The sequence below is a fragment of the Eurytemora carolleeae genome, unplaced genomic scaffold, assembly GCF_000591075.1.
Source record: "Eurytemora carolleeae unplaced genomic scaffold, Eaff_2.0 scaffold118, whole genome shotgun sequence".
NCBI classification, from domain to species: Eukaryota; Metazoa; Arthropoda; class Copepoda; order Calanoida; family Temoridae; genus Eurytemora; species Eurytemora carolleeae.
Genome location: NW_019396343.1, coordinates 86148 through 97191, shown reverse-complemented (window position 1 = coordinate 97191; position 11044 = coordinate 86148). Strand labels below are relative to the sequence as shown.

The following is an 11044-nucleotide window of genomic DNA, read 5'->3' as shown; positions in this document are numbered from 1 at the left end:
TCAAGATAAGAACTTTATTGATTTTGAAATGAATTCAAGCTTTAAGCTAAACTTATAAAACTCACAAATATTTATCAAACAAATTATAATTTTATTCCATGAATAGTCTGGGAAGTTTCTGGCCCTCTGGTGCTTGCAACCAATTCTCCTAAAAAAGAATATTAATTTATTTTATTTTTATTCAGATTATTGTAGATTTACCAGCAAACAATTTAATCAAACTTCTAAATAAAGGTGAACGTGTCGTTTTTTTTGTTCGTTTTCAATGTGAACGCGTTTTTTTTGCTTTGTAATGCGTCATACTCAGTGATCCAAAGGATGCAAGTTTTTCTGTTTAAAAACTACAAATGCTAAACATGAGTGTCTTCAAATCTTAAATTCAACATGTCTCGGGCTATAAAAAAGCATGAGTTAGTTAGTGCGGTAAAACTATAGGCCAAGGCGACACTTTAAAGTTAACCATGAGTTAAAAACATTGATGCATAGATGCTGCTTTTTTTAATACAACATAATTTGTTTAATATTAGTGTCGATACGAATGAACTGAAAATTACAGTAAAGAATAACACTAATAGTTTGACAAAAAATTAGTTATTTATTATTTGTAAAAGATAATTTGAATTGGATACATCAAAAGAGTTTACAATTAGTTTAAATCGTATATTTCTTTCAAGAATTCTTGTCGATTGAGCTGGCTGCGGATCAGTGTAGGTCTTGTCTTTGAGCTCTTTGAGTTAAGTAATTTAGCCAATGTGTCTTCTGTTCTAAGACCTAAAAAGGACTTCCATGCAGTCTGTATTCCAGGCTGGTCAGCTGTAAAACTTCTAAACCATCGTTCAGTTTAGTTGTGGGTTCATTATTCAAAATTTCATCAAATACATTACAAATTTATAGAGGAAGCCTCGGGGGTTTTCTGAAGCTTTTGGTTCCCTTTCCAATAAGTGTTCTCAAAATAATTCTTGGAGTACAGGAAATAATCTCTATCCTAGAGAATATTTTTCCGCATTTTCCGAAAACAAAACAGCCAGGTTCCTCCATGACAGTTATTGAAAGACTGGAGATATGTGTAAAATTTTTGCTTACATCAACCACTGTACACTGTACAGTGTACATGTGTTTAATGTACGCAGTACATATACAATTTTAATTTTTTTTTGTGGAATTTTTTTTTTAAATATGCAAGTCTCGGCAAACCCTATCCAACCAAAAATATGTTAGTTTCAGCAAGTTACCAGAACTGTAAAATTAAGCATTTGCCGCCAAGACAAGAAGGAGAAACGTCCAGTTATCAAATTAATTACTAGGTGTTCCGTAGTTCATCAGATGTTGTTTTCCCAATGTTTGATTTAATTTCAGTGTTTTCCAAAACATGATTTATCAAACATTTAATCTGTTGTTTTAACAGGAAGGTTTTCTTATTTTCTTGATTAATGATTACCTTGCTGTAGTCTGATCCCTGCATTTCTATAACATGAAAAGTGTAGGCATGTCGGGGTTTCTCAGAAATGTTTTTCTCAGATTTATGGAATACCTGGAATATAGAACAGATTATAGAGTCTCCAAAACGCATATTATCTGTATATTATCAATCGTTTTATAAATCTTTCTTGAAAGTTGTCTGTGTCTCGTGTCGTGTGATGCTTTTTCCTACACAGCAATTTAAAGCCTTCCCCACAACGATTTAAAAATCAAATAGTTAAAACAAATTTGTTAGTGGTTCTTGGAAATTCAATTATCACAGTTCTCGTCTAAAACTAACCTTAGTTCTCAGAGAAATAGATAGAGTTTGTGAAAATGTTAAATATTTACTATTAATTAGCTAGATATAAAGCTGAAATCTGGAATCTGAAATCTGCCGCATTTATTTCAATGTTCTACTTGGCCATGGATTAGAACCAGATCCCCTCGGTTTACAGGAGCAGCAACCCAAGCATCATCAGGATATACAGGATCAGTTCCACGAAACCCTAGCAACCTAAACAATAGGTTTAATCACTGCACCCTAGCAACCTAAACAATAGGTTTAATCACTGCACCCTAGCAACCTAAACAATAGGTTTAATCACTGCACCCGAGCAACCTAAACAATAGGTTTAATCACGGCACCCTAGCAACCTAAACAATAGGTTTAATCACTGCACCTTAGAAACCTTAACAATTGGTTTAATCACTGCACCCTAGCAATCTAAACAATACGTTTAATCACTGCACCTTAACAACCTCAACAATAGGTTTAATTACTGCACCTTAACAACCTCAACAATAGGTTTAATTACTTAACCCTAGCAACCTAAAAAAATAGGTTAAATCACTGCACCCTAGCAATCTAAACAATAGGTTTAATCACTGCACCCTAGCAACCTCAACAATAGTATTACTGATTGCACCATAGCAAAACAATAGTATTACTCATTGCACCCTTGCAACCTAAACAATAGGTTTAATCACTGCATCCTAGCAACCTAAACAATAGGTTTAATCACTGCACCCTAGCAACCTAAACAATAGGTTTAATCACTGCATCCTAGCAATCTAAACAATAGGTTTAATCACTGCACCCTAACAATTATACTAATCCATGAAAGTCTAGCAACCTGTATATTGAGTTTTTTCACTTTACTATTACTATAATTTTTATTATGTAATTAATCAATAAATAAAGCACTAATCACTAATCCGACGGATTAAATAAATTCGTTTTTTTTCTTGATATCTTAAAGGAGGCATCCACCCACAAAAGTTCTACTATCGTACAAATGAGAGTTTGAACAAATTTGAGTCAAATTCTTTTTCATGGATTAAGCTTTAAATCGCTTCAAAGTAAAGGTTTGGCTTATATCAGGTTTTAATGCTGTGTAAATTATAGCGTTTACTTATAAATAAATGCCAAATCTCCTTAGGGTTGGAGATAAAGGATAAAATATTGCATAGGGCAGAAATAGATTATGGAGATTGATGATGGATCCAATTGTATGTAGTTAAGAAATCCATGTCTTTCATGTTTTTATAAATACAGCGAGAAATTATGAAATTATTTTAGCATGTATAAAGTAGTATTTTCTGTATAGTCCGATCATAACTCACGAGCACCTTGACTAATATGCCTCATGTTTTGATTGGGGAACTCACATATAGAACCATAGAAATGTTCTCAGCTTGATTTACATTTTTTAATCTCCAGATAAAGCTGGGTTTAAATGCTAGTTACAATATATATTTGAATATTTTACTTACTTATCCTCCTGGTTAGTTCGGATAAATCTTCTATTGATGGGAGTAGAGTGGGAGCCAGGTACATACCTTTGTTCAAGGTTTTAACATTAATATCTTAGATATGAGATATCAAATGGAATTCAGAAATTGTATCTGTATATTTGAGATCTAAGAATAAAAAATCAATTTTCAAAATTTATTAAACATCATAAATTTTTCAAAATTAAAATGAAAAAGTATTAAAATCGAAGAATTTTACATAAAATTGTCATGTTTATTGTTTTATCGAAAGCTTGACTAAAAATATTGTTCTTCAGTGAAAACTAGAAAACTCTGGAATATAAAAACGACTTTTAGACTTAAGTTTGGAATTAAACACTATAGTTCATTGAATAAATGAGACACAGCAATTGTGCAGTGTAAACAGACCCATTTCTCTGATATTTGCTTTGTAACAATCTTAAATAGACCTAATTTTTGCTTTACTGTCGTCTTCCCAAAGCACAGGTTTTTGGTTATCACTGTATAGAAGTATTTTCAATCGATGAATAGTCCCTTAATAAAAAAAGTACCAAAGGCATCCATTCTCTAGGGTAGCATCATCTACTGGGAACCAGAATCCATACAAGGATAATGGATCATTAAACAGAAATGTTCCATCCTGATGAGGAGTCACCTCTCCACCTTTTATTATTTATTATTTATTATTTATTATTTATTATTTATTATTGTTTATTTATTACTTATTATTTATTATTTATTATTTATTATTCATAATTTATTATTTATTATTTATTATTTATTATTTTACTATAAGTTACACTGCAGCCGATTCACATCTATTATTAAAGTCTAGTATGTATAGTATTACATACCTACACCAGGTTGTTTGAATATATACATTCCTTGAACAATCGCTGGCTCCTTCATGCCTGAAAATAGTTAAATTGAAGAAAATATATGATTACTGCAGATAATACGTCTCTATGTGCCATGCTTGCATATCAATAATTAAACACTTTTTATGGAGCCATAGTTAAAGTTTATATGTATTTAGATAAACATTTTTATATTGTTGATTATAAATAAATAATAATAATAATAATAAGAACAGATGAATCGGGAAAAATATATGTTTAATTTACAAAAGGTGAGATGTCAGTGACTATTTTTCGGATTTTTTTCTTTCTTTACTACATCGTTTGATAAATCTATAAAACAATTGATCAAAATGTAACAGTTAGATTGTCAGAATTAATTAGTTTCAGGTTGTAATCAATGTCTATTTGAAAAACCCTGCGCTTTAACCTTACCTAGGCTCCGTGCAACAGCTTGGACTTTATCTGAGAAACTGACTTTTCTGTATTAAGATCAACTTTCCTTTAACGCATTAAAAGAAAATGACTTCAAATGACTTTTCGGCTTTATAAATTTAGGTCCCACAAAAAAATTGGGCCGTATCGATAAGTCTTTGTCAAAAAACTCAATTTTATTTTTCATCTTATTTATGTATTTAAATGAGAAAAATACAAGGAAAGATTATGAGTAACCGTTTAATATTAACATCTTTATTTCTTATCACCTTTTTTTTTTAATATAAAACTTGGGTTAATAAAAGACTAAAATAGAAATTGTGAATCTATTTCTTGGAATTTAAATTTCAAATATAATATTAGAAATTTAATTTTGAATATTTACAATTTTAAAAAGAATTCCTAGCATTGGATACAAGTTAAACAAATTGGTAATTTGTTTTATTATATGTAGTCAAGTTCATTATTTTTGTTCTGCTGGGAAAAAAAGGTTTTTTATTTCGTTTGAAATTGGTATTCAAGGTGTACATCTAAATAATAAGAAAATGAAGAAAATATATATGTAAAATTGTTGATTTAAAAATATATAAAATTGTTGATTTAAAAATATGTAAAATTGTTGATTTAAAAATATGTAAAATTGTTGATTTAAAAAAGTTTATTCCTAAAGTTTTCATCAAGAGTATGAAGAGAATGTCCCATCTGTAAAGTTTACATTATATTAGTTTATGTTATTTTACATCTAATATTACATTTACATCATCCTTGAACTTGATACATCCATTATTTTAAAACCTTAATTAGGAAAAAACCAGGGAGTAAGGAATAGAAAGGAAATATAGCTGACGCGGTTCGCCCTACCATATGATTATTCATGCTTTGCAGACGGGTACTTCATTTGTATAAGAAATATTTGTCTGATGTACAATAACCGCGTATACATGATAACCGTCTGCAAAGCATGTATACTCATATGGTAGGGCGAACCGCGTCAGTTATATCTCCCTTCTATTCCTTACTCCCTGGAAAAAAACCGGCGGACCTGTCCTCTCATAGTTCTTCTGCAGACCCCCCCCCCTTTCTTATCTATCTATACATCTAACTTAACCTGACTTGAAATAGTATAATCACGAGAGGTTGTTATATCTTAGCCGGAGGGCGGGCAGGATCCAGATGATCTATAAAAAGACGGGGCTGCCCTCATGATGCAAAGGTTGCAACCTCTCACGCTAAAATCTTTGGGAATTTTGCGAATTACTTCTTAAAAACTAAAGTTAAAAACAAGAGCATTAAAGTGCATTAAAGTGCATTAAAGTGCATTAAAGTGCATTAAAGAGCATTAAAGTGCATTAAAGTGCATTAAAGATGCATTAAAGTGTTAAAACTCAAATAAGTAGAAGCGAGATAGTAAGGACAAAATTAAAGCCCGAGACGTTCACGTGGATTTAACGGTTCTGTCAATATTTCAGAAAGCTGTGACTTTCGATCACAATTTGACCCATTAAACATAACTTTTTATGATTTTTTCTAAGATACTTATTTGTCGGCATATACATTTTGAATGAAAAAGTATAGAAAAAAAATCCTTACTTTAAAGATTGTTGAATCATAGACCAAAACACGTTTAATTTAATAGAGAAGAAACCGAATGTTCTTCACTCTGGTTAGTCCGGGGTGCGTTGGACACTTTAAAGTTGACCCAGTCTTGAAAACTGATACAACTTTCCATAGCAGTCTGGATCTATGTGCCCCAGTACTTTCTATCTTCATGTTTGAAAAATTATCGATTTATGAAGCAATATTAGTGTTTATTGATATATATATTGTAAGGCCACGGATTGGGTGGTATTGCCCAAGGCCAAGTACAATAATCCCAGCAATTTCTATCAGATACAATTAACATTTCAAAACATATTATATAATTAAAAATAATAATAAAATGTTCCTTGTTGAGAGCACTAGATTTCTCCAGGACAAGGTTACCATCAACATCGAACGCTTCTGCCTCGAAAAAATATCTAAAAAGTTAGTTAAACCTCTTAAAAAAATCTTCCATATAAATAATCAGATAAAGGGGTTCAGGAGACCTACTGCCGATGTTAGTCGAACATGCGACTTTTTAAATTACAAGCACAGTTCCTTCACATACTTTTTATTATACTTTAACGTCATATTTGGATATTGTGTAAACGTACACATTTACGAGATTTCATATTGAATGTAAAATTTGGATTAAAATATTTCTACTTCTTCAAATTTCTAATTCTTTAAATATTTTTCAAAAAATAAATATCAAGTTCTACTTAATATTTGAGTCTTATTTCATATTATACTGAGATTATGTTGTTAAGAAAGTGTATATTTTGTTTCAATCTCTCTTGAGCATCAAATTTTCAATTGTCTTAAAGGTTAAGATATATTTTCTTCAAATATGAGAAAATAATTAGAGTTAGCATTTCTTATTATATTCTTAAATATTCAAACTAAAAGTACGTTCAATGTTGTCAGGCATAATTTAAGAAATCAGAGGCCGAATTTTAAGAATTTGAGCAGTGGCTTAAATTTAGGTCGCAGCTCAATATAGTTGGTTTCACCTAAAATGGTATCCAATGTTTCAAGATTTAAGCCGGCGCTCAAATGAAACCGGTTTTTGGCGGATTTTATACGCAGCTCAAATTCATTAAATTCGGACTCAGGTCTTTGGACTGGATTACCTAATCTTTCTCTGGACTGGATTACATAATCTTGTCTCTGGACTGGATTGCCTAATCTTGTCTCTGGACTGGATTACCTAATCTTGTCCCTGGACTGGATTACCTAATCTTGTCTCTGGACTGGATTACCTAATCTTGTCTCTGGACTGGATTACCTAATCTTGTCTCTGGACTGGATTACCTAATCTTGTCTCCTGAGTTAAGAAAGTTTGTATCTGTAGCCTGCTGGATTACCTAATCTTGTCTCCTGAGTTAAGAAAGTTTGTATCTGTAGCCTGCTGGATTACCTAATCTTGTCTCCTGAGTTAAGAAAGTATGTATCTGTAGCCTGCTGGATTACCTAATCTTGTCTCCTGAGTTAAGAAAGTTTGTATCTGTAGCCTGCTGGATTACCTAATCTTGTCTCCTGAGTTAAGAAAGTATGTATCTGTAGCTTGCTGGTGATCTGTAGTAGAGAATATTCCTCTATGCTGAGCAGGATCCATATCCTGGACAACAAAACACATAAGTTTTAAAATCCAAATCCTGCCAGTATTTGAAGATTGTCGGCAATATAAAATTTAAAAAAAATCATCATGATTAATTGGGGCCACATTTAAGTATCTTACATTTTCTGTAAAACCACTTTTTGCTTCCCAAAGTGACATGTAAGGAATAAAATTTTTTCAATTTGAGACTTGAACTTTCGAAAATGTCATTTTGCAATTTACTTTATAAATATCATATTTTTCAAGGATCACTACCTGGACAAGCTGAGAGCAAGCAGCTCTTAAGGAATCAACCTCACCCAAACTCAAGAAATTCTTTACAACCAGGATACCATTCTCTCTAGACACATTGGAAACAGATGATTGGTTTAGGATATCATTTCATCTAGACACATTGGAAAGATATGGTTGCTATATACTTAGATACCATTCTCTCTAGATACATTGGAAACAGATGATTGCTTTATACTTAGATACCATTCTCTCTAGTTACCTTGGAAACAGATGATAGCTTTATACTTAGATACCATTCTCTCTAGATACATTGGAAACAGATGGTTGCTTTATACTTATACCATTCTCTATACACATTGGAAACAAATGATTTGTTTATACTTATACCATTATCTCTATACGCATTGGAAACAGATGATTTCTTTATACTTAATGACCATTTTCTCTGTACACATTGGAAACAGATGATTTCTTTATACTTAATTACCATTTTCTCTATACACATTGGAAACAGATGATTTATTTATGCTTGGATACCATTCTTTCTATACACATTGGAAACAGATGATTTATTTATGCTTGGATACCATTCTCTCTATACACATTGGAAACAGATGATTGGTTTATACTTAGATACCATTCTCTCTATACACATTGGAAACAGATGATTTATTTATGCTTGAATACCATTACCACTATACACATTGGAAACGTATAACTTAAAGCTTTACAAGTTACATACCATTCTCTCTATACACATTGGAAACAGATGATTTATTTATGCTTGAATACCATTACCACTATACACATTGGAAACGTATAACTTAAAGCTTTACAAGTTACAGCCATTCTCTCTGAACACATTGGAGACAGTTAATTAAATGCTTTAGCAACGATTTATTTAACTTTATTACAGGATTACCCACAAAAGATGAGACTTCAAAGACGACTGTTCGAAATTTATACTGTCTGTTTCCTTACATTCATGATATGATCACAGCAGTTGTAAACTAGTTCCTACAGTTCTTTTCCAAATCAATAAAAAGGCATTTAAAGATAATATTCAAAACAATAGGCATACATTAACCTTTAAATTGTCATATTTCAAGAGTTGCAAACGTCTTTACAGTCTCGTCCTTTGTTGGTAACCCTGTATGCTTAAGTAAATTCGGTTGCATATTACCTGTACTGTGTCACTGTACAGTGCAGTGTAGTGCACTTGCACATTAAGTTTCTTTTATTATGTTTTTTACCTAAATTCATCAAGTTGTTCACTGCTCAGTCCTGCCATTTTAAACTATGGATTTATATATCAATCTTAAAAACTATCTTTACTTTTCACATTTAAATTCTCTTATTTGTCTTAGCAAGGCAGAGTAATTGAAAATAAACTCAACTTTACATAAGTCAAATACATTAAAAATTAAATCAACAGATTACAAATATTGAGTACTAGGCTTTTAGTGCGCTTCACGCCCATCTTCTATTTCAATTGTGAACATTTTCTCTTTGTATACATTGTAAAACAAAAAAGTTTACGGGATCATGTGATGTCCCATGTCACTAATCTGTCTATCAGCTATCTAGTTTATTCAATTCCTAATACTACTATCTATCTATCTTATCAGATATAAAAGTGTTATCATATGTTTGTCATAAACTTGTTTGGTCTTAATATATCTAAACAAAGATATGATTTTGAAAAAATGTTTTGCGTATTTTTTTAAAACTTGATAATGGGTGAATCTGCAGGGGGTATATTTATCCTTTTAAACCAAAGAATTGAAAGCTTAAAAAATGTTTTTAATTCATTAACATTTAATATAATTTTCCGTAATTAACTGTAATTTTTGTTTTTTTCTGTTTAGAACTGTTTTCTTGGCTTCAGGGAATAAATAAAAGTTTTCAAATATTTATTACTTAAATCGTATTCAGTAATTGAATACGTATAAGAAATTGAATTAAATTTAATCAAATAAAGTTCGCAAATAATAAGTTTGAAGTATTTTATTTGTATCATTAAAATTAGTCTGAGTTTTGAGAAAACTTACTCCCTTTCACGCTTTATAAACTTAAATATATACAGTTATAATCAGAAAACTCTGATAAATATATACAGTTATAATCAGAAAACTCTGAAAACTCTGATAAATTAAATATATACAAAACCTGATAAATTAAATATATACAGTTATAATCAGAAAACTCTGATAAATTAAATATATACAGTTATAATCAGAAAACCTGATAAATTAAATATATACAGTTATAATCAGAAAACTCTGATAACTTAAACATATACAGTTATAATCAGAAAACTCTGATTAATTAAATATATACAGTTATAATCAAAAAACTCGATAACTTAAATATTTACAGTTATAATTAGAAAACTCTGAACAATTTACAATTATAATCAGAAAACTCTGATAACTTAAATATTTACAGTTATAACCAGAAAACTCTGAACAATTTACAATTATAATCAGAAAAATCTGATAACTTAAATATTTACAGTTATTACCAGAAAACTCTGAACAATTTACAATTATAATCAGAAAAATCTGATAACTTAAACATATTCAGTTTTAATCAGAAAACTGTATATGTTTAAGATAACCTAATCTATACAATGATAACCAAAAAACTCTGAAATATAAAGACGACTTTAAAGCAACTGAAAAGTGTGTTAAATGTTTTTAAATAACTTTAAAAGTAAAATGGGACTATTTACACTGCAAAATTGTTGTCTCTCATGTTCATTTAGTCTTATACTTTCAGCCTAAAAGTCGTTTCCTATTCTAGGGTTTTCTGGTACTCACTTTAGATCATGGATGTAATGCAAGGAAAGTTATTTCAGAAGTGTACACATCTTTTGTACTGCAGTGTACTGTCTCTGGGCGGTAATGTAAACACAAGACGGATGTCAAAGCCTGACATGGGATCCATCTTTCACATAAAAAAATCAATGAAATATTCTGGTCATAGGAAACTATTATGTGAATTATCAAAATTATCAAAATTTACTAAACGATACTAAACGAACACTGATGCCTCTATTGTTGTTTACAAATTCCACCCA

General features: G+C 30.6%; 1 protein-coding gene across 3 annotated transcripts; it reads right to left on the bottom strand.

Annotated features, from left to right (window-relative positions):
- Nucleotides 1-9293, bottom strand: LOC111701331 (phytanoyl-CoA dioxygenase domain-containing protein 1 homolog). Of its 3 annotated transcripts, none has more exons than XM_023472574.1 (12): nucleotides 9216-9293; nucleotides 7984-8068; nucleotides 7634-7728; nucleotides 6472-6544; nucleotides 5191-5228; nucleotides 4527-4573; nucleotides 4089-4145; nucleotides 3786-3897; nucleotides 3235-3300; nucleotides 1879-1975; nucleotides 1439-1531; nucleotides 1-148 (listed from the first exon to the last, which is right to left on the bottom strand). In XM_023472574.1, exons 1-12 carry the CDS (start codon nucleotides 9251-9253, stop codon nucleotides 92-94), a joined length of 858 nt encoding a protein of 285 aa, XP_023328342.1. In that variant the 5' UTR covers nucleotides 9254-9293; the 3' UTR covers nucleotides 1-91. The 3 variants fall into 3 exon arrangements, 2 of the variants coding, with proteins under 2 accessions (XP_023328342.1, XP_023328344.1); XM_023472576.1 differs by having other exon boundaries at nucleotides 4527-4576; nucleotides 5194-5228; XR_002765182.1 differs by lacking the exon at nucleotides 1-148 and having other exon boundaries at nucleotides 1810-1975.
- Nucleotides 9294-11044: the final 1751 nt, after the last annotated feature.